This window comes from Perca fluviatilis, chromosome 20, assembly GCF_010015445.1.
Source record: "Perca fluviatilis chromosome 20, GENO_Pfluv_1.0, whole genome shotgun sequence".
NCBI lineage: Eukaryota > Metazoa > Chordata > Actinopteri > Perciformes > Percidae > Perca > Perca fluviatilis.
This window is the reverse complement of record NC_053131.1, coordinates 12,437,440-12,460,894: the sequence shown is the minus strand read 5'-3', so window position 1 is coordinate 12,460,894 and position 23,455 is coordinate 12,437,440. Positions and strand designations below refer to the sequence as shown.

At 39.1% G+C, this 23,455-nt stretch overlaps 1 protein-coding gene across 4 annotated transcripts in view; it reads left to right on the top strand.

Moving 5' to 3' along the window:
• plekhh1 (pleckstrin homology domain containing, family H (with MyTH4 domain) member 1) overlaps window positions 1–21,472 on the top strand; it is a 210,329-nt gene extending 188,857 nt beyond the window's left edge. For all 4 annotated transcript variants that reach the window (XM_039786894.1, XM_039786896.1, XM_039786895.1 and 1 more), the window contains 21 exons: window positions 240–331; window positions 511–658; window positions 1,326–1,462; window positions 1,568–1,678; window positions 1,952–2,038; window positions 2,382–2,540; window positions 5,240–5,320; window positions 6,617–6,796; window positions 6,889–7,000; window positions 8,236–8,348; window positions 9,376–9,552; window positions 9,773–9,870; window positions 10,446–10,623; window positions 12,049–12,204; window positions 13,608–13,705; window positions 13,898–14,039; window positions 14,186–14,328; window positions 14,557–14,686; window positions 15,431–15,514; window positions 16,130–16,276; window positions 20,028–21,472. In XM_039786894.1, the coding sequence (XP_039642828.1) occupies window positions 240–331; window positions 511–658; window positions 1,326–1,462; window positions 1,568–1,678; window positions 1,952–2,038; window positions 2,382–2,540; window positions 5,240–5,320; window positions 6,617–6,796; window positions 6,889–7,000; window positions 8,236–8,348; window positions 9,376–9,552; window positions 9,773–9,870; window positions 10,446–10,623; window positions 12,049–12,204; window positions 13,608–13,705; window positions 13,898–14,039; window positions 14,186–14,328; window positions 14,557–14,686; window positions 15,431–15,514; window positions 16,130–16,276; window positions 20,028–20,180 (2,726 nt within the window). In that variant the 3' untranslated portion in view covers window positions 20,181–21,472. The remainder of the gene's footprint in view (window positions 1–239; window positions 332–510; window positions 659–1,325; window positions 1,463–1,567; window positions 1,679–1,951; window positions 2,039–2,381; window positions 2,541–5,239; window positions 5,321–6,616; window positions 6,797–6,888; window positions 7,001–8,235; window positions 8,349–9,375; window positions 9,553–9,772; window positions 9,871–10,445; window positions 10,624–12,048; window positions 12,205–13,607; window positions 13,706–13,897; window positions 14,040–14,185; window positions 14,329–14,556; window positions 14,687–15,430; window positions 15,515–16,129; window positions 16,277–20,027) is intronic.
• The last annotated feature ends 1,983 nt before the right edge of the window (window positions 21,473–23,455 follow it).

The following is a 23,455-nucleotide window of genomic DNA, read 5'->3' as shown; positions in this document are numbered from 1 at the left end:
CCTCATATATTGACCGGAGTTTAAAATGCCAACACAAAGTAAGCCTAAGATAATGGATATCTAGCCTAAATGAGTGAAATCCGGCAGATTTTCTGGCAGCAACGGAACAATCCTGGATGTGGAATTTCAAGGATATAGTCTCACTTTAAGCATAAAATGTTGTGCTTTGTGGCATTGGCATGCTGTCTTCATGTCCATAAGTAAATTCTGAATAAATGTTTTTCCCGTGTATGTTGCAGGGTCCAACTTACCCCAATATCCAGCGGCAGGTCAGTTTACTCAGCTGATCTATAAGAATATCAATGTACCAGTCTATACCACACTGAAAGGGGTGAGTGAATTATTTTTTTTTATTATTAAAGGTTTACAGTGCGGCTGGATCTGTGCTTTACCTTTGATGCAGCTTGTCAGCTAGTTTGTGTTTTAAAACATCAGACTTGTTTCCATCTGTACTGAAATTTCATGAGGTGGTGTTTAACTTTACAGTGCTCTCTCAATTGTTTGTTTTAGAAAGCCACTCAGATCAGCAGCGTACCTCTGCCCGATGATGACTCTGGGTCTGAGGACGACAGCAGCTCTCTGGCCAGTTTACGGACCTCCATCCTGAGCCCGGACAGAAAGAGCAGCGTCCCGGGGAGCCCACGTGCCGTCAAGAGAGGTGAGGATTGCACATTGCAGATTACAAAATGTCCTCATCTCAACTAGGAAAGACTGCCTTGCCTTAATATTGTTGACAATGTAGATTTAAGATAATCCATGAATTTTGGATCCAGTGTTTAAACCAGCCTAAAGGTAGGAATCCTCTCTGGCCTTTTTTTCGACTCAATACGGAGCAAGTAATTCTTCGCTTTATCAAAAACATAAACATAACCAAATTAAGACGTACAGGAACAAATCCAGAGAAATCCAGCATGGAATAGGCAGCATTTTGTCTGCTGACCAGAATGGTATGCAGTTGCGAGAAGCTGCATTGTAAGGACGGAAAGTACCAAGATGCATTTGAAATCATTAACTGAAGTAGATGATTCAGCTTTAGGGAAAATAAACTACCGCAGTCAGTGGCTACAGATAGTATTCACCACTTAAACTCAATGCAAAATAACTGATGGGATGCATTGAGCATATTGTACTGATGATATCTAATAGTGATCTAAGAGTCTGGATTTTCCCTTTAAGAGTCTTCTGTCTTAAACCTTCTGTTGCTTGCTGGCTCTTAAATCACGACATGTATAATTTATTTTCTGTGTTTTTCTCCCTTCAACCACTTCTAATATATCTTTTTTACTTACCGTACCTTATGAATTCACCATCTCTTGTTTTCCTAGGGGTGTCCATGTCCTCCATCAGCTCAGAGAGTGATTATGCCATTCCTCCCGATGCCTACTCCCTGGACAGTGACTACTCCGAACCGGAACATAAAGTACAGCGAACCTCCTCCTATTCCTGTGAGAGCACTGGGCCTGTGAGTGGAGTCCTGCATTTCAATCATTGACTTCTATGATAAGTCAACTCCGATATGAGCAGTCAGTTGTGTTTTGAATAACTCCTGTGCCGTTTGTGTCTGTAGGAGATGCTGGAGAAGTCTGGGTACCTGCTGAAGATGGGCAGTCAGGTGAAAGCCTGGAAACGTCGCTGGTTCATCCTGAGGAATGGAGAGATCCTCTACTATAAATCTCCTGTGAGTGTGAGCCTGCCTGCTTCCTTCCTTCTAAGGTTTTGCTGCCTGCACATAAAAACATATTTCAAAATGTTGCGTGTTTGCGTGCAAGATGGCTGCAGTTGAAGGCACGGGCACCCTCTCAACACTATCACAGCAGTTTTGTCAGTGTAGATAAAAAAAAAAAGAAAAAAGTACATTATAAACTTTGTGATTGATTTTATAATCATAATTTTTGACAGAAATGAAAATTCTTGTGTGTGTATATGTGTGTTTTTTGGGGTGTGTATTCAGAGTGACGTGATCAGGAAACCTCAGGGTCAGATTGAACTGAACACGTCCTGCTGTATAGTACGTGGAGAAGGAGCGCAGACATTTCAAGTAAGTGGAAAGCATTTCCAATAGTGCTTAACTTTGTGTAAGAATACTCCAAGACAAGGAAAGTATGATTTATGCTGCACACTGTGACTACTTTCTTTTACAGGCTATGCAAAGAATTGAAATGGTAGTTAAATTTTTTATCATAATTCGAAAGACTGTGGCATGAAAGAAAAATAGAAAAAGCTGCAACTACACACACATACACACATCAGGTATAGCATTGGCCTGAAATGTTCCCGTGGCTCTTCAGAAGCTGATTCTGATCTCCTCTGACACGATGATGCTATCTCAGTCCGGCTTGGCTTTGCATTTCTCCCATATTTCTCCCTTTACGTCTAATCAGTTGATTACAGAGAAGAAGACCTTCTATCTGACCGCCGACTCACCCAACATCTTGGAGGAGTGGATCAGGGTTCTGCAGAACATACTCAGAGTCCAGGCCAGCAGCCCCGTTACTGTGGAGACCACCGCCAAGCACACCGTGAGGGGTTGGCTTACAAAGGTCAGGAGACAGAAGTCTCGGTGTCTCAGTTAAATCCCTTTTGCTTTCTTGCTGAGCATTATGATGATAAAATAAATACCTCTCATGTCTGTGCGCTAAACATGAAGCTACTGCGACGAGACAATTAGCTTAGCTTAGCATTATGACTGGAACAGCTAGCAAAGTATTGTTATGGTTTTAATCGTCTCATTTATTTCTCACCAAGCATGGTGGCCCAATGGTTAGCACTGTGGCCTCACAGCAAGAAGGTTCTAGGTTCAAATCCAGGTCCAGTCCTTTCTGTGTGGAGTTTGTGTGTTCTCCCTATTTTTGCGTGGGTTTCCTCTGGCTGCTCTGATTTCCCCCACCATCAAAAACATGTACTAGGTTCTCTGGTCAGTACCCTTGATCAAGGCACTGGCTCAGATCTGGAGTTGGTCCCTGGGTGCTGTAAATGGCTGCCCACTGCCACCCTTGAGGGATGGGTTAAATTCAGAGAATGAATTTCACTACATGTATGTGACAATAAAGTACCTTTACCTTTAAGAACTTTCTGTTAAATATTAAATATTCATGAAAGTTGAAACCAAACCTCTTAGTTATTATAGTCAATAGGAATATAATGCACAAATACCTTTTTATTTAGTATTAGTATTATTGATTAGCAAATAATCTGACAATTGTTTTTACTGTTAATTGGTTAGTCCTTTGGTTTATAAAATATCAGAAAATGGTGAATAATTGCCCAAACAATTTCCCAGAATGCAATTTGACATCTTAAAATGACTTATTTTGTCCGACCAACAGTTGAAAACAAACAAGATATTCAGTTTACTGAGAAAACTTAGAAAAATGTGCAAATGTTCAATTCATTTGAGGAGCTGGAACCAGGTCATTTTTCTATTTTTTGCTTGAAAAATGACTTAAACAATTACTAAATGATCAGTATTCTATTGTATTTTCTTCTTTTATGCCCTCTTAAACATGTAAGATGTCTTTGTGTATCTAGAAAGGCATCCAAATAAAATGTATTATTATTATTATTATTATTATTATTATTATTATTGTTATTTCTGTCAATTGACTAATTGATTAATTTCTCAGCTCAAGGTTCTTTACCAAATGGAATCGCACAAAATGAGACTTACTAAAATCATGTAGAAATAATAAAACTTTTTGTATGCACTGTGTATTTACTGAAATAACGTAGTTCATTTTATCAGGTTTTTAACTGGTATGTCATTCTTGGTGAAGAATCCTTACTTCCCTTCCCTATTTCCATAGCATAGCTCCAGAAGGTATAGATTAACCAGGCTTACACCCTGAGAGGATGCCAAAAATAACCGATTTTCAGGCTTAATGTCCTCTTTCAGACAGATATAGAAGTGTCTGTCACAGGGGTGGGGAAGGTTTGACGGATCACTTGAAGCAGATTCTTAAAAACCTCCTTCACGTTGGGACACGGCTATAAGGCCCGAGCTGCTGGAATGCTTGAGATCTCCTTCCCTTTCACCCTCCTCTTTTCCCGGGCTTTTGAATGGCTGTCTCTCGGTAAGGTTAAGACACTTAAACATCTGACGGGTGTCAGTGATGGGTCTCTGACAGATGACTGACAGCCCACGTCCTCTCACCAAACCTCAATTCCCTTCCTGAGAGTCGTCTTTGATCTGCTGGTTATGACGTGATCTCCGTCCAGACAGGGGCTGTTCTGCCTCTCAGCGCAGTTAACCCCGGTGACCCCCTTGCACAGCTGGCTTTGTGTCGACGGCATCCTCCCGTGACATCATCGTTCCATTCATATTTCCAAAACTCTGTGAAAGAAGTCGCTGAAAGTGATGCATTCCTGGTTAAAATGAAGCTGAATGCAGCATCAGAATCAGAGCGTGGATAGAGTACCATTTACATTTACATTTGGCAGACATTAATCGTCACTTTGCTTTTGGAAACAAAACAAATCTTAAAGGTCCCATGACATGGTGCTCTTTGGATGCTTTTATATAGACCTTAGTGGTCCCCTAATACTGTATCTGAAGTCTCTTTACCGAAATTCAGCCTTGGTGCAGAATTACAGCCACTAGAGCCAGTCCCACAATGAGCTTTCCTTAGGATGTGCCATTTCTTTGTCTGTAGCTATTGAGGAGGAGAGAGGGGGGGGGGGCAAGGTGGAGGGTGGGGGTGTGGCCTTGACCAACTGCCACTTTGCTTGTTTGAAAGCCATGATGTCTCTCTCTCTCATGGGTGGGCGAAATTCTCTGGGCGGGCAAAGCAGAGAAAGGGGAGGTAACCTTGCTCCTTATGACCTCATAAGGAGAAGATTCCAGATCGGCCCATCTGAGCTTTCATTTTCTCAAAGGCAGAGCAGGATACCCAGGGCTCGGTTTACACCTATCACCATTTCTAGCCACTGGGGACCATAGGCAGGCTGGGGGGACGCATATTAATGTTAAAAAATAAGTAAATAAAGTGAAATTTTCATGCCATGGGACCTTTAAATAATGATTAGCGTACTTACCTGCACACTCCTGGGACATCTGCTGGTCAGATGTAGAAATCCCCTGACTAATATCTGTCAAGATTTTAAAAAACTTTGATCTGAGATTCAGAGATTACAAAAAAGTTTAGTCTTATATTTACTACTGTTTTGAAAAACAGCCAGACAGTCTTGGGAAGTGTCCTGATACTTCTCTTATACATTCTGTGCCATTGTCTTCTCGTTTCAGGTCAAACATGGACACTCTAAGCTGGTGTGGTGTTCTATGGTTGGAAAGGTCTTCTACTACTATCGTAACCAGGAAGACAAGGTTAACAAAACTCCCTTCTCCTAACATGTCTCCCCCTGCTTTTGTTAGTGATTATTGCAAATGCATGCTCCTTAGCGGTTGTCTTCTGTACAGGCTAGGGCTGAACGATATGGGGGGGAAATCGAATTGCGATATTTCTGCCAGATATTGCGATTACTTTTTGATTTGCGATTTTTTTAAAGTAACAAATAAATGAAAGATCCACTGAAAATAGGACATTTCTTTAAAGTGCTCATATTATGCTTTATGCTGTGTTATATATCTTTTTGTGCATGTTAAAGGTTTACAAAGTGAAAAAGCCCAAAGTCCACCCCAAAGGGACTTACCATCTCCAACAGAAAACACTGTTCACAAACTGCTCCAAACAGCTCTATTGTAGTCCAGCCTTCAATTCCGTGACCAAAGTGCGTCACTTTCTAACATGTTATAATGCTCGCCTAGCTGCTAGCACTCCCTCATACTCTGCTACTGATTAGCTAGCAGTACTTACTGCGCATGTGCGACTCCCAACAAAGATGGAACAGAAGTGAGATGCCTCACTCTGTAGCTAAAACAGAGAGCTCAACACACAGGGTGAAAAGAGGAGCTGCAGCAATGTGCAGTACAGTAAATATATGGTGTTTTCTGTATGTAACATTATTCCAGCATTTACCTTAAAATATAATAATAATAAAAAATAAATAAAAAAAGTTAAATCAAATGGTACATCAAACATTCAACTAAATAATTCACATTTGATAAATCGCGGTCTTCATGATTAGCTAATCGCATTCTTCATCTTTATTGTGACTATTATTGCCACTGTTCATCACACCCCCAACCGGCACCGTCAGACACCGCCTACCAAGAGCCCGGTTCTGTCCGAAGTTTCTCCCTAAAAGGAAGTTTTTCCTCGGCACTGTTTTTCCTAAAATGTTTGCTCTTGGGGGAATTACGGGAATTACTGGAATTGTTGGGTCTTTGTAAATTATAGAGTGTGGTCTAGACCTACTCTATCTGTAAAGTTTCTTGAGATAACTCTTGTTATGATTTGATACTATAAATAAAATTGAATTGAATTCTTTCAAATCACAATTTCGATTTTGAAAGGGATTAATCGTTCAGCCCTAGTACAGACTAATAGGTTTTTTTGACAAAGGTTTATACAACTATTGCTTAGACAAGAAAAGAAGGTGCAATGATGTCAATTTAGTTTGTTTCTTTAATTGAACACACTTAGATCTGTTTGTCTGATACTAGTTACCACCATCTTTTGTTTTTGATTCCTTGTTTACTGATTTCCTCCTTCTGTCTCAGTTGCCTCTGGGTCAGCTGCAGATGCGGGAGGCCTCGGTACAGGAAGTGGATCGCTCCTGTGATTCGGATGAGGACTATGAGGCAGGCAGTCGAGGTTTCCTCTCCTCCCACTGCACCTTAGTGGTCCAACCAAGAGACCAGAGTCCTACGTACCTGCTCATCGGCACCAAGCAGGAGAAGGTACTGGCAATTTACCCTTAGGACGAGACTCAAACAGCATTTAGTCCATTTATTTCTCTTTGCACATGAATGCTTTTTTTTTTTGTACACAGGATACATGGCTGTATCACTTGACTGTGGCAGCTGGCAGTTGTGCAAGCTTCAAAGTGGGCACAGAGTACGAGCAGCTCATTGGTGAACTCCTTGATGCAGAGGGAGACCCAGGTGAGAAGATCCCTGTTCTACAGCAAAGAAGTGTCACTAGAGACTGCAGTGTTGTCTGTGTAACCGGTTTATTAGAAGAGGTTAAAAATACATTTGACTTCAAATATACTTTGTGCACTTCTCCTAAACTGTTTTCAGTGTTGAGCATTACAAAGAAGAGAGATGTTTTTAACTTAATATGCTACTTTGCGCTGCCGTGTAAATTAGAAGCAACTAGTTACATTTCAAGGTTAAAATCCAGGGCAACACAATAAAGTGTAAATATGTAGCCAGCCTTTTAGAAATACTGAGTTCATGAGTACAAATTCCCACAATGCAACCAACACCCCTCTAAGTTAGTCAGTTAACTCCTCAACTCTACTTTCTGTACATTTTATTTCCCAACGTGAAGTTCTAAACGTTGTTTTAAAGCCTTCACTTAACCGCCAGGAATACAGTTTTAGTGAAGAAATGAGTCCTTTTATATAGCTTTGTATCGAGCCTTAATATATTCTGAGTATTGAAAGTATTTTTGATCTCATTTGAATCCGAAAACCTTTTAAACTTTATACTGTATTTCATTGAGGAGCAACTTTTTTTATTTAACCCTGATGCATTTAGCAGTTTGATACATGTTTTGTTAAATGAGAAATAAAAGGATCAAAAGGTATTGTGTATGCCCCGATATCAATCAATACCCAACCATAGTTTTTTAAATTATTGTGTTGGCCTAAAAGTAGTCAAGTTTAAGTATATAAAACCCACAAATTCACACAAACAATACCTTATAACATGACCTCAGTGTCACACACAAACATTTCAAAAAGTAATTCATAACTGTTGTTACAAAGTACAAGAACTAAAGCATTTGATCAGATTTTTACCACTGCATATTCTTTGTTGACAACACTGGAGATATATTTGTAACACTCACAGTAGATGCATAGTTGATTAAAAGGGCTTAAAGTTGCAAAGTCTCTCTATAAGTGGAAACAAATTTACTCAGTAGCATGCTACATGTTATTTTGATCCGCAATGTCTGACAGCCCTAATCCACACAGCAGACTGTGTTTACGACAGAATTTTTGTCAGCTGTTGAGTCATTAAGGCTTTGAAACTCAATCTTGTTTCTCTGTGTGTGCATGTGTGTGCATGTGTGTGTGTGTGTGTGTGTGTGTGTGTGTGTGTGTGTGTGTGTGTGTGTGTGTGTGTGTGTGTGTGTGCGCGCGCGCGTGCTTCCCCTTTTTTTCCCCCAGAATCTGCCTTGTGGAAGAGCGAGGCCTTGAGCTTCTGTAAGGAGGGTCTGCGCTCGCCTCTCACCACTCTGCCCTCTGAAGCTCTGCAGACAGAAGCTCTCAAGCTTTTTAAGGTATGTCCCTCCACCTCTCACCCCTCTCTCTGCTCCTCTTTTTCTATTCCACTTCCTTTCCTCCTCTTCCTTTCATCCCTTTCTCTGTATCCCGCTTGCCTTTTCTGCCCGGCTCTCACTGCGACGGTCTGTTCAAGGCATCATCCATCCTACTCTAGTTTAACCCCCACATTATCCCCTCCTACTCCTGGATTCGCTCCGTGGCCCTCTTCCTTTCTTCCCTCCTGTCTCTAAACCAGATCAAAGGCTCAAGGATGAGGGCCCCAGCTCATTAAAAGTGTGGAAGAGAGAAAATGGCCTTGATTATCTGCTCTGATTGAGGCTAACCGGTCTTCTGGTTTACAGCCAGTGTGAAAGGCGCCCCTTTAAATACGAGACATGGGAGGTCAGGGCATTCAGAGTGGCAGCAATGGATATGGAAGCCACAGAATGGGGGAGGAGAAATGGGATCATAGCAGAACAGGGGACCTTGTAGGAAGATGGCAGATCCTTTTCCTCTCTTTTCAACTCTTTAGCCCTTAGTGTGCCCACCCAGAAGCCCCCTCCCTTTTCCACTACAGTCGCTACACTACGGGACAGAAAGATGAATGGATCGGCTCTCTCTTTGACCAGCCAGCCTCGAAAGAACAGTCCCAAACACACAAAGAAACAGAATGAATGGAAGTGACACACTTTTCAAGCCTACGCTCTACTTCATGCCTTTGAAGTATTAATGAATCTGACTGATGAACACTGTTAAATTGGTTCTTTTGTCTTCAACTGTCCCAGCGGATGAGAACAAAGGTTACTTAAAGAAAAAGAAAAAAAAAAGACATACACATTTACTGAACTCATGCCATGCATTTAGGTTGTTTTTTCAATTTCCTCTAACCTGAATATTATTACCACCTGAAGTTCTATTACTTTTCCTCTTTTATGATGCATGTAAATGTGTAGTATCTGGTGTGTGTTTGTCTCCACCTGCTGGTAATGCAGTGGACTCAAGTGTCAGATATTAAAATATTAAGAAGTCTTTCCTTCTCTGCAGTCCTGTCAGCTCTTCATCAACGTGCTGGTTGAGTCTCCGTCTGTTGACTACCACACCTCGCTGGCCCAGAATGCTTTGCAAGTGTGCCTAACCCACCCGGAGCTGCAGAATGAAGTGTACTGTCAGCTTATCAAGCAGACCAACCGCCGGACACCACACAACTACTCGCTCACACAGGTCAGCCTGGTGCACGCTGAAGAGAAAACAGATGCATGTGAAGCGCAAAGTGATCAAACAGAAAGCACAGAAAGTGGATATGTGTTTTATTTTCACTTTCAATTATTTTAAACTTGCATGACCAGGGTGGTTAACTCTGAATGTGGAGCAAAGTGGTGCTGCATTCATGGAAAAAAAGTTTTTAAAAATGTATGTATTTTTTTACCACCTCTTCCTGCAGTGCTGGCAGCTGTTGTCTCTGTGCGTGGCTCTGTTCCTTCCTCAACAACATTTCCTTTGGTACCTGAGACAGTACCTGCAACGCAATGCTGACCCAAGGTGAGGTGCCTAAAGCCTGCAGCTGACCCATAACTCCTTAAAGCATGTCCTCCTAAGTAACTAAAACCAATTATGAGGCATTAGTGCATTGTTTAGATCTCTATTAGGGCTGCACAATTATTAGAATTAAATTATTTATCGAAATCGCAATATGGACTAGTGCACTATCCAAATCGCATGGGCGGGCACAATATTTGTTAAAGGCAAAATGTGTGTCAAACTGTGGCCAGGTTAGCTCAGTTGGTAGAGCAGGTACACATATAGAGGTTTACTCCTTGACACAGTGGCCGGGGGTTCAACTCTGATCTGCGGCCCTCCCCTCTCTTTCATGTCTTCATCTGTCCTGTGGAATTAAAGGCCTAAAGGCAGAGACGTTCCAAGCCTACAAATTTGTCCAACAGAGTAAATCCCACTATAATCATTTTGATGAATATTTTCAATGAGAATGATACAAAAGTTATCATTCCCTCCATGATCATCGTGAATGATATCGCAATATCAATCAAAATAATCGCAATCAGATATTTTCCTTATATCGTGCAGCCCTAATCTCTATCCCTTTTTCACCCACACAGAAGTGAGGTGGGGAAGTATGCAGTGTACTGCCAGAGGTCTGTGGAGCGAACACTGCAGAATGGAGAGCGGGAGGCCAAACCTTCACGTATGGAGATCGTCTCCATCCTGCTGAGAAACCCCTACCACCATTCACTGCCATTCAGCATCCCAGTCCACTTCATGAACAACACCTACCAGGTAACAAAAAAGTACATCACGCTGTCACTGTCTTGACTGTCCTGTACCTTTAGCAGCAGATTTTCCTTAAGGAGGAGCAGTTTTTTATGTATTTTGGTCCAGCTCTACACATTCCAATCTGCGCTGCATATGAGGAAGGAAAGTAACAACATCACTTCAAACATGCAGAGTAAAGAGAGATGAGTTGATGTTGCCACCTACAGGCAAATAAAGTAACAGCTGTTCCAAAATGTAATGTCACATGTAGGGCGAGAGTGTCCCAACACAGAGGCTTCTGACAAAATCATTTGAACCTGGCTAAGCTTTTGCCACAATGCAATGTACCGTCATCTTCGCCAATGAAGTACGTGCAAGCAGACATTCGTGGAAGATTACTTTTTAACGTGAATGCTGTATTTCTAGTGTTTCTCTTGAGATCGTCCCAACAGACAATAAAATCACTCCCATCGTGATAACTTTCCAGAGTTGTAAAATCCTGTCTCATGTGTTTTGGCGCAAATAGGCCTTCAAACACACGGATCTATTACTCAAACTGGACTTCCTGGATCATATTTTATCATCTCACTGGTATCTTCAACAACACAACTCTTTCTTTTTTTCTAATGCAGGGCTGTTTTTTGTCTTAACTCCCTCTTACAGCTGCAGTAAACAGTTCGTCTGCAGTTGTAATCTGCTGCTGCTGTTACTTTTTCTTGCTAATAGGTGGAGCAGTTTGGACTGGAAATGCAGGTTGATATCGGCTGGGACTAGGGCTGGGTATCGAACGTCGATACTTTTATGGTATTGAAAAAAATCTGAGCGCGTAAGCGCAAGCTTATCTGTCCTCTCTGCATATTGACACTGAGCGGAGCTCCGACCGACACACACACACACACACACACACACACGGAGAGGTGCGGCCGGAGTAAACTGTCTGCAGTTTTGTTGAAGTCACAGAGAGTCACGGTTGGTTTCAAGTGTGGTTAGAATTTTTTTAAACTTCAAACAGACAACGTTTGCTGCGATATGATATTAATGGCGAGCTGAAAGCGGTCGCGGTGCTGTTGACGTTACACTTCCTCTTAGACAAGCAGCCACAACGGTGGTTTCTCTGCCCTGATGACTGACTGACAGGCTGAGCTTGCAAGGCAAGGCACTTTTATTAATGTTACTCTGAGTGAGCAGTTTTACCAGAATTTTTTTATTTTGGTAACTGTTTTGATTAACAATTAAGGTGGAAAATAAAAGCTTTGTGTTTAATGTATTTTTGTTGATGTTGAAATGGATTTTAAAACATATGGTATCGAAAAAAGTATCGTTAGGAACCGGCATCGAAACTGAGGTATCGAAATTGGCACCGCATCGAAAGATTTAGAACGATACCCAGCCCTAGCTGGGACTGGTTTCCTGTCATCACTGAGATGTGCCTTTTGTTTTCTTACGTAGGTGGTGGGTTTCGACGGCTCCACCACAGTGGAGGAGTTCCTCAGTACGCTGAACCAGAGGATTGGCGTGAGGAAGCCTCAGCTGTCTGGGTTTGCCCTCTTCACTGATGATCCATCTGGCAAAGACCTGGAGCACTGCCTGCAGCCGTCTGCCAAGGTAAGAGTGTGAGTCGATGAACAGAAGGGGATGTAAGAAACCCTCTACACACCACTGAGGCTTTTGCAGTAGTGCATATTAAGTGTTACTTAATATTTTGGGAGGATCAGCAGTGGCTAGTTAAATACTATTTTGGCAAATTAAGTCTGTCCAAACTTTTTCGTGACTTTTTGGTTTTTAAATGTAGTCACGTGCCAGCATACCAAAGCCTTTACTCTGTAATTTAATTCCGCTCAATCATGATAAAATTGTTTTTTTTTCCACTCCATTTTCATTCTGGTTAGTGAAACTGCTCCATTATGTTAAACCAGCCCGCCGAAGACAGTGAATAGACTAGATTTATAACTCGGTCTGGCTCGTACAGCATACAGTACATTTGATGGATGTCTTTCTCTGTAGCTATAGTCTCGCTTTGCCAGACCTTCCTCCACAGCGTGGCGGAGGAGGGTCTTGCTAGTCCACACAGCATTCTGGGATGGGAGAAAAAGGTGCTCTGGTTTATTGGCATGTCTTTAAAACTATTGTGTAAGAATTTCTCCCATCTAGTGGTGAAATTGTATATGACAACCAACTGAATATTACTTTCTAGCCCTTCCTCTTACGGTGGCGGAACCCAAAATTAGCTCTCTCCATCATTTACACACAGCTGTTCTAGCCACTCCAATATTAACTTTGGTCTTGTTGCTTTGCCTGTCGCGTTGTCGTTTTAATTCTCTTTTTCGCTTCCCTGGCGAGTAATCTCCCCCTGGCATTCGTCACGGCGCCAATAGGTGTAAGATGGCGAAATGCAGAGGTATGTCCCTCTTTGGCTAATGTATTTTAAAGATGGAATGGTAATTCTAAGGATTCTAAGGTAATTATAAGGATGGTAATTACACATGAATGAGCACATATTTGTCAAAGAACAAAGTTTTTTTTGCTAAGAATCAACAACAAAAAAAATTACATAATGTAGGTTTAAACCAATCACAATCATCATAGGCGGCGCTAAGCACCAGACAGAGCCCCTGCAAATTAGCCTTGGGAAGGAACTTGTTTTGGTGGAACATGTGCACATTCAAAAGTTGTTTTAGTCGTGCAACAGAAAAGTCAGATTGGACAGATAGTCTAGCTAGCTGTCTGGATTTACCCTGCAGAGATCTGAGGAGCAGTTAACCATAGTCCTCACAAATCCACCGGAGTTTAAAATTCCAACACAAAGAAAGCGGAAGGCACCAGACATCCGGATGTAAAGAGTGAAATCCGGCAGAATTTCCAGCAGCAACGAAGCAATCCCGGATGTGATACGTCGTAGATATAGACTTCTGTAGCTATCGCTGCTGCTACCTGCTGACAGAACCAGAAATAAGGTAAAAGCTTCCATATGTCTGACTGGAGACTGACTTGTATCCCTTTTTTGCCAGATCTGTGATGTCATTTCCAAGTGGGAGCAGGCCCTAAAAGAGCTGCATCCTGGGAAAAATGAGGGCACACGGATTGTGCGTCTAACATACAAAAGCAGGTAGGATTTCTATTGTCACACATTACCTCAGCATCTTTTATTATGTGGTCACACAAATTAGTCTAAAGAAAAGGCCTTTTAAAACAAAACGGAGCACACAGTAAAAGACGGTGATGTGATATGCGTTCTGCCTTCTTACGTTTCCAAGGAACTTGAAACATGAAAACTCTTTCTTCATGTGTGCATTCACAGGTTGTGTATCAGATCTCAGGTCAAAGGAGAGACGGAGCGAGAGCGCCTCCTGCTGGCGTACCAGGTCAATGATGAAGTTCAGCAAGGCCACTTCCCTGTGAACAAAGAGCTGGCTCTCGAGGTGGCTGCCCTCATGGCACAGGTCTGTAAAGATTATGTCAATTTATAGGACTAAAAAGACTTGTATTTTAATGTATGAAAAACTTGTACTGTCAGTAATAATTTCTGTCTTTTAAAGCTATCTTTCTCTTTGTAACCCTCTCTCTACTTTCATCTTTCTTCTTCCAGGTTGAACATGGTGACTTGGAGAGACCAGCTGCCTCCTCTCCTACCAGCTCTCCTCAGCCTAAATCTCAGCTGATTCTCCTGCAGGCTTTAGAGCGCTTCTACCCCAAACGCTACAAACAGGACTGCAACTCAGAGCAGCTCAGGTTAAACAAACACTGCTGTCATACAAATAAATACTCCATGTTTGCTTTTACCTATAACCTGATAACCTAATGTCCTCATACATGTTTAATGTATTATGCAATATCCTCTTGCAACAAAAAACACAAACACTGTGGTGGCATTTTGTCATAAATTGATCAGATAAAAATACTACATGTTGTTGTTCTCTTTTGCAACAACTTTAACCAATGGTCCTTTTCTCCTTTCAGAGATCTTACTGAGCGTCTGGCCACTAAGTGGTCTATGCTACGTGGGTGCAGTGCACCCGAGTGTGTGAGAATATACCTAACTGTGGCTCGCAAATGGCCCCTGTTTGGTGCCAAACTCTTTAGTGCCAAGGTAAGAAAAAAAAGTCCACTTCTCTCTTTGTTTTGTGTTTAATGTTACACCCTGTATGGTCACACATTGTCAGACCTATCTCCACAGCGCTGTGGAGTAAGGTCTGGTTGTTTGCCTTTCTTTAAACCAATCACAATCGTCTTGGGTGGCCCTAAGCTCCGGTCGCAAAGGCGATGGATCTGTAAAATGGCCTCGGATAGGAACTTGTTTTGGTGGAACATTTGAACCCCGCTAAAGAAAACGCCACATACAATATTAAATGAAGTTAACTGTTCACACAATACAGTAACGTGAGCTATTTAAATTAGATGGATACATGGTTAAACGGAATTTCCAGTTAGAGATTAAACATATTCTTTGTAAATCTTTACAACCATTCCCTGAAAGAACCAAGCAGGCCTGCTTTGTTACACGATCCAAATTTTCTTGAAAACTTGCCATTTTCAGCGTGTAGCTTGCTAGCTCGGAGGTTGTTGTTAATGTTTACCGAAGCGACCAGAGTTTAAAACGGCAACACAAAGAAAGCGGAAACGAACCGTTGTCGATCCAGACTATACTCTGTATAACTTAATGTAGGCTCTCTGTTATATTCATCATATTCATGCCCTAACATCAACATCATCAAGCTTTCAAGCGTAGGTTGGACCAGTTTGAGACCAGGAAGAAGAGCCAGAGAGGAAGCTGTAATGTTTACTAGGATGGATTACCTGTAACATGACCTCTCTTTGTTTCCCCTGTCCACAGCCGGTCCCCCCCTCTCCTGTTGAGCAGAGCCAGGTGTGGCTGGCAGTCAATGAAGATGGATTGTGTGTGCTGGACTATACAATGGTGAGATTCAAACAAATACCTCCATCAACAGTATCTCTTGTTACATAAAACGTGGAAGAAGAGAATAACACTTTAGAATTCACATTTACTTCAGTTTATAGTTCAAAAAGTGAGATTCCTCTTTACAACTGCAGTGCTCAGCTGGCGGGGCCACAACTGCAGAGCCTTGTCGACCCACTGGTCTGGAATGGTTTTTATTCTGTGGTGTTTCAAACACCAGAAATCCACAGGAAAATAAAACGGCCAGCCTCCGATTTAACATTCTTGACCCTGACAGACACCGTTCCAACATGTAAACGATGTTAGCTTGAGCTCTGTAATTTTCAGCAGCCCATGTAGATCCATTTCGTTCTCGGTCTGGCTGGCAGCGTTGCTCATGCCCTTTCATGAAAGTCGGGAGAGAAAAAAACAAAGTGAAAGTCACTAGAAGTCGCTGGAAATGATGTCACGCTTCTTCACACTCAATTTGCTCTTAAAAAAAAAAGCAGAAACCAAAACAATTTCCCAAAGGAATTCCACGCTCTATTTTGGGATCAGCAATAAAATATGAACATGCTCCCCTGTTTATATCCGTTTCACTTCACATTTCACACTGGCAATGCTTTCATTCTTCAGCACACGCTGGTCACATACTCCTACCAGTCTGTGATTACCTTCGGTGGTTGTCGTGACGATTTCATGGTGGTCACGAGCCAGCAGAGGGAGCCTGGAGTCACGAAGAAGAGCGCCGAGAAGCTGGTCTTTGTGATGGCTAAACCAAAGGTAAGTGTCATGAGTATGTCTGCAAACAGTCTGACTGATTGACAAGTTTCCACTTTGCCTCTACACGTAAGGTTGTCACTTCACATTTGTTAAATGATCCAAAGCAGCATTCCCAACTAGGGATACGTTTAGGGGGATGTGGAACTATCAATATATTTAACAATAATAATATTTGCTGCGTGTCATCCCCCATCTCTCTCCCCCTTTCAAGTCTATCCACTGTCACTATATATTAAAGGGAAAAGCCCCCCAAAACATAATCTTTAAAAAATAATAAAATAAAAGTAACGGATAAAGTTGAAATAATAAGCTAAAAGTAACAGATAAAGGGTTGAAATAGTTAACTAAAAGTAACAGATAAAGGGTTGAAATAGTTAGCTAAAAGTAACAGATAAAGGGTTGAAATAGTTAACTAAAAGTAACAGATAAAGGGTTGAAATAGTTAACTAGTTGAATTAATAGTTGTTATAACAGATGAAGGGTTTTTTAAGTAACAGATAAAGGGTTGAAATAGTTAACTAAAAGTAACAGATAAAGGGTTGAAATAGTTAATTAAAAGTAACAGATAAGGGTGAAATAGTTAGCTAAAAGTAACAGATAAAGGAAGGGTTGAAATAGTTAACTAAAAGTAACAGATAAAAGGGTTGAAATAGTTAGCTAAAAGTAACAGATAAAGGGTGAAATAGTTAGCTAAAAGTAACAGATAAAGGGTTGAAATAGTTAACTAAAAGTAACAGATAAAGGGTTGAAATAGTTAACTAAAAGTAACAGAAAAGGGCTGAAAATTGTGTAATGGTTTAGTGAGGGTAGTAACAGATAAGTTATTGGGTTGAAATATTAGCTAAAAGTAACAGATAAAGGGTTGAAATAGTTAAAGTAACAGATAAAGGGTTGAAATAGTTAACTAAAAGTAACAGATAAAGGGTTGAAATAGTTAACTAAAAGTAACAGATAAAGGGTTGAAATAGTTAGCTAAAAGTAACAGATAAAGGGTTGAAATAGTTAGCTAAAAGTAAAAGGGTTGAAATAGTTAACTAAAAGTAACAGATAAAGGGTTGAAATAGTTAACTAAAAGTAACAGATAAAGGGTTGAAATAGTTAGCTAAAAGTAACAGATAAAGGGTTGAAATAGTTAACTAAAAGTAACAGATAAAGGGTTGAAATAGTTAACTAAAAGTAACAGATGAAGGGTTGAAATAGTTAACTAAAAGTAACAGATAAAGGGTTGAAATAGTTAACTAAAAGTAACAGATAAAGGGTTGAAATAGTTAGTTAAATGTAACAGATAAAGGGTTGAAATAGTTAGCTAAAAGTAACAGATGAAGGGTTGAAATAGTTAGTTAAAAGTAACAGATAAAGGGTTGAAATAGTTAACTAAAAGTAACAGATAAAGGGTTGAAATAGTTAACTAAAAGTAACAGATAAAGGGTTGAAATAGTTAGCTAAAAGTAACAGATAAAGGGTTGAAATAGTTAGCTAAAAGTAACAGATAAAGGGTTGAAATAGTTAACTAAAAGTAACAGATAAAGGGTTGAAATAGTTAACTAAAAGTAACAGATAAAGGGTTGAAATAGTTAGTTAAAAGTAACAAGAAAGGTTGAAATAGTTAGTTAAAAGTAACAGATAAAGGGTTGAAATAGTTAGTTAAAAATGTAAAAAGGTTGCAATAGTTAACTAAAAGTAACAGATAAAGGGTTGAAATAGTTAGCTAAAAGTAACAGATAAAGGTTGAAATAGTTAGCTAAAAGTAACAGATAAAGGGTTGAAATAGTTAACTAAAAGTAAAGGGTTGAAATAGTTAACTAAAGTAACAGATAAAGGGTTGAAATAGTTAAAAGTAACAGATAAAGGGTTGAAATAGTTAACTAAAAGTAACAGATAAAGGGTTGAAATAGTTAGTTAAAAGTAATAAAGGGTTGAAATAGTTAACTAAAAGTAACAGATAAAGGGTTGAAATAGTTAACTAAAAGTAACAGATAAAGGGTTGAAATAGTTAAAAGTAACAGATAAAGGGTTGCAATAGTTAACTAAAAGTAACAGATAAAGGGTTGAAATAGTTAGCTAAAAGTAACAGATAAAGGGTTGAAATAGTTAACTAAAAGTAACAGATAAAGGGTTGAAATAGTTAACTAAAAGTAACAGATAAAGGGTTGAAATAGTTAGCTAAAAGTAACAGATAAAGGGTTGAAATAGTTAGCTAAAAGTAACAGATAAAGGGTTGAAATAGTTAACTAAAAGTAACAGATAAAGGGTTGAAATAGTTAGTTAAAAGTAACAGATAAAGGGTTGAAATAGTTAGTTAAAAGTAACAGATAAAGGGTTGAAATAGTTAGTTAAAAGTAACAGATAAAGGGTTGAAATAGTTAGTTAAAAGTAATAAAGGGTTGCAATAGTTAACTAAAAGTAACAGATAAAGGGTTGAAATAGTTAGCTAAAAGTAACAGATAAAGGGTTGAAATAGTTAGCTAAAAGTAACAGATAAAGGGTTGAAATAGTTAACTAAAAGTAAAAGGGTTGAAATAGTTAACTAAAAGTAACAGATAAAGGGTTGAAATAGTTAAAAGTAACAGATAAAGGGTTGAAATAGTTAACTAAAAGTAACAGATAAAGGGTTGAAATAGTTAGTTAAAAGTAATAAAGGGTTGAAATAGTTAACTAAAAGTAACAGATAAAGGGTTGAAATAGTTAACTAAAAGTAACAGATAAAGGGTTGAAATAGTTAAAAGTAACAGATAAAGGGTTGCAATAGTTAACTAAAAGTAACAGATAAAGGGTTGAAATAGTTAGCTAAAAGTAACAGATAAAGGGTTGAAATAGTTAGCTAAAAGTAAAAGGGTTGAAATAGTTAACTAAAAGTAACAGATAAAGGGTTGAAATAGTTAAAAGTAACAGATAAAGGGTTGAAATAGTTAACTAAAAGTAACAGATAAAGGGTTGAAATAGTTAGTTAAAAGTAATAAAGGGTTGAAATAGTTAACTAAAAGTAACAGATGAAGGGTTGAAATAGTTAACTAAAAGTAACAGATGAAGGGTTGAAATAGTTAACTAAAAGTAACAGATGAAGGGTTGAAATAGTTAACTAAAAGTAACAGATGAAGGGTTAAAATAGAAAAGAAACTAGTAGTAGTATTCACTAGTAGTATGAATCCAAACTTGACCAAACCAACCCAAACATCGACAGTTCAATTGTATGAAAACGTATTGTAACAATATCCACTTATAGTTAATAGGGTCAAATACCATCCAGTTTAAAATGGACATGCCAGGTCATGTTGATAAGGGGGTGGTTGAGTTCAACTGACAGGGCTGTGGGGGAACAAGGTCCGTAACCACCATCAGCAGCTGAGGCGTAAAGGAAATGTGGGGCGATGGATTGAATGTTCAAGGTGTTGAAGTGGTGTAAAGGAGCCCTGAAGATAAAGGAGGGAATAGTGAGCCCAGACTTATTCGTATTCACCTGTTTCTACATGCCCTCACCGCCGAGAGCTGATGGAGAAAACAGGTCGTTTCTCTTATTTTATGTGTACGGAATCTCAATAGAGCTTTTAACACCGAGTCATGTTACAGCTGTGGGTGAAACTAATGAGTAACTCCATTCTTGATAGCAGATCAGTTGGGTGTCTCAGGTTTTTCGCGTCTTCTGTGAGAAACGCTGGGCCTCCTGCTCCCCCGAATCAAATGAAACACCATATCACCGTTAAAGCCATTATTTATCCCGCTCTGATCGGAGCTGTTTTTGCTCTTGCCTCAGATACTGGAGCTGACTTTGCTCATGGCCAGCTACATTAACCACTGGAACCCCAGCCTCCCGCCTGCCTCACACCAGCCTGTCGGCCACTGGGACGTAGACAGCAAGCACTTCCCTGCGATGAACTACACCACCAAGGGCCCCACACTACTGTGAATTATGTAAGCAACATGACTGTTTAACTACAGGGAGGCTTGATGACATCACTGACCTTTTAGTCTGCATTCATATGGAGTGTGTTGGGTTGCATGTCTGGGTTTTAACATTTTACAGAACAAAATCTTTTTTTCTTTTTTTTTATGAAGATTTAGATTTAGAAATGTCAGGTCAATCAGTCTTGTTAGACTATTTATTTCTACAACAAAAGAGTGTTTCAACTCTGCTAATTTAGATGTAAGGTTCAAATTCCTTGTTGGAATTATTTTTGAAATACAGAAGTGGTCTGAGGACACATTTCCACCTGCAGCTCGCCACTGTTCACATGTTTGCCTTTATTCATGTTTTCCAGTCTTTCAGACCTCAGACCCTCTTCTGTCATAAGCTGTTGCCTTCTGAGCGCTGGTTTGACTGGAATACCGTGTGTGTCACTATGTGTTAACCATGAATGATCACTCGTACTCCACAATGAACAAGTTTAAATTCATTCATGAGGTACTGTGCAATTAGAAAGGGACTGATATGGCATGTGATACTTTTTTAGCATCTTAATTTGATATAATCCACATCTAATATTACTGTAAAGCTGCAACGAACAATTATTTGAATTATAGATCAGTCTGATTATTATTTTCTCAATTAATTGATGAATTGCTTGGTCCATAAAATGTCAGAAAATAGAAACAACTGCCAAGTTGACATATTGTTTTTGTGACCAGCAGCTTTAAAAAAGAAAGAGCAAATAATAGAATTTAAGCTTCTGGAACCACTGAATTGTGCTTAAAAAATTACGATAAATGATGAATTGATTATCGAAATAGTTGCTAATAAATTTTCTGTTGGTTAATCAAATAAATGTTTCAACTCTACCCTAATACAATTTGATTTGTCCTTATAAAATAGGGTGTAAGACTGTTTTCCTCATAAAGAAATTAAGGCCATGTTTAAGGAGCCTTTTGTAATCCTTTTCTATTGTTTTTAACAAGATTTTTAGTTCACTTATTTAGCATAAAGCAGGCCACATAAAAGTGAATCTAGTGATCTGCTATTGATTTAATGTTACTGAGGTAAATAATAACACAACGGGATATAAAAAGTGTATAACAGTGATATACTGTATGTAGGGTTGGGTACCGAAGCGCGGTGCAAATAGGGCACCGGTTCCGACGTAAACGGTTGTAACGAGACCGAATAAGAACAAAAATTCCGCTGCCTCATTTTGGTGCCTGACATTTTTTATTTTCAGAAGCATCGCTGCACGGGACGCTACGTTACCGTTAGCTAGTAGCTGGATTAAACACAATGGTTAAAATACTGACAGCTTACGTTAAGCTGTGTAAAGTGTGACTGTATTTCCCTGTAGAGGATTCCAACACCGGGACATAACAGTCTGACTGCAGCTGCCGACGTCGGAAAAACAACACAGACGGTGCGTTTACTTGAAACTCGCCAGCCTTGTGGTGCATTCAAAGTTATTGTAAAATACCCTTTTCCCATCTAGTGGTTGTTTTTGTCGTTTACCAGCAATTTACTGGTGAAATAAGTCATTGTTGTAAGTTATTGTTATTACATTATTAATCACTCATTTAATTTTGACCATATGGCCTTAGCAATAAAAAGCCGTTCTTTAATGTTGCCAACTGTTGTTATGTGCTCCTTTTTTATATTTTATACATTTTATATGTATATATTTTTTTTTTCCGGTTCAGGCACCGGTTCAGGCACCGTTTAGGCACCGGCACCATTTTAAAAGTATCGTTTTAGCACCGGTAGTAGAAAAAACCCAACCGATACCCAACCCTAACTGTATGTATGATGCATCTGTGAAAGTTTAGCAGTGCAACATGTCTACTAATAACATACATTATAAGACATATAGCGTATTCATAATCAGGTCACTCAGTGTTTTAATAATCAACAAACAAAAGGGAGGACAAATAAAAAAAATAAACAATAAGGACTATCAAAATATTTTAATGACTTGAATTGTTTTGGATCAAACCACTGTCTTGCTCGTGTCCATATTAGTTATTTATTTTATATTTCCAAATTTTTTTGGGCTTTTGCTTAAAACACAACTGTCACATTTATTTAGGAAAACTTACAGTTTCCTTTATGTAGCAGAGTAATTTAAGAGCAGAGTATGTTTGGTTAGTCTTTCTGTACTAGAATGTGTCACAAATGTTTGAAAGATGTTGTCTTTATGTTTGTGTGTGTGATAAGAAAATAAACGGTACAACCTGTGTTCCTGTGGGTTTCCTTATATCTGAATTTAATCTATTTTATACCTTACAGTGGTAAAAGTAACTAAGTATATACGTTTTTACACACAAAACACACAGCAAAATATCACAACCGTTTCATTGCTGCTTCGAAGAGTTATATTTGAATTCAATATATTTATGTATTTTTCCACTAAGGATACACGCCACAATATAACAAAATTATTGATATTATATATATTTTTTTAATGTAGTTAGCTACAGTATGTTGTCGCGTCCTTGCTTATCCTCACTATTAGGAAAGATCCGTCAACAAAATAGCCAAATTCAAAAAGTTATAATAAAAGTATTTAATTAACCAGAACTGGATGACAAAAAATACAAGTACATAATAGTATATTATGTCCATTGTTGTGTATAAAGAGGAGAAACTTGAGTAACTCATTTTGGAAGTTTATAATTAAAGTTTGCACAGAATCATTAATACTGCATTATGTTTACTTTTAATACTTTAAGTACATTATGCTGATAATACCTCTCAACATCTACTTAAATATACATTTTGAATGCAGGACTTTACCTTGTAATGGAGTGCTATTGTGGTGTGGTTTTACTACTTTTACTTAAGTAAAGGATCAGAATACTTCTTCCACCACTGATACCACAAGTATTTATGTAGCAGGGATAGTTCTTATCCCTTAACCCAGATGATTTTGCTGTTACGTCTCTTCATTTTCTTGGGTTAGCATGCTTCTCTGTGATTACAAAAAGTGTTACAACATTTATATTTCAAATCTTGAACATCTTAAAATGGAGCAAAAACTTTCTTTGGCTTTTCTCTGCAAAACCGGTTTGGCCAGTTACTTATAATCTATTTAGGAAACACAAGGTTCATGCAATAGTTAACAAAACTCCTATTTTAGTCAAAGCTCCTATTGGAAAAGAAGAACACTGTTTCTGTTACTAAAAATCTTCTCTCATCATATCCATAAACTATACTTACCCTGTGTGCTGGTTGTACACAGCCTGCCCAGTCTACAGTACATGTTTTAC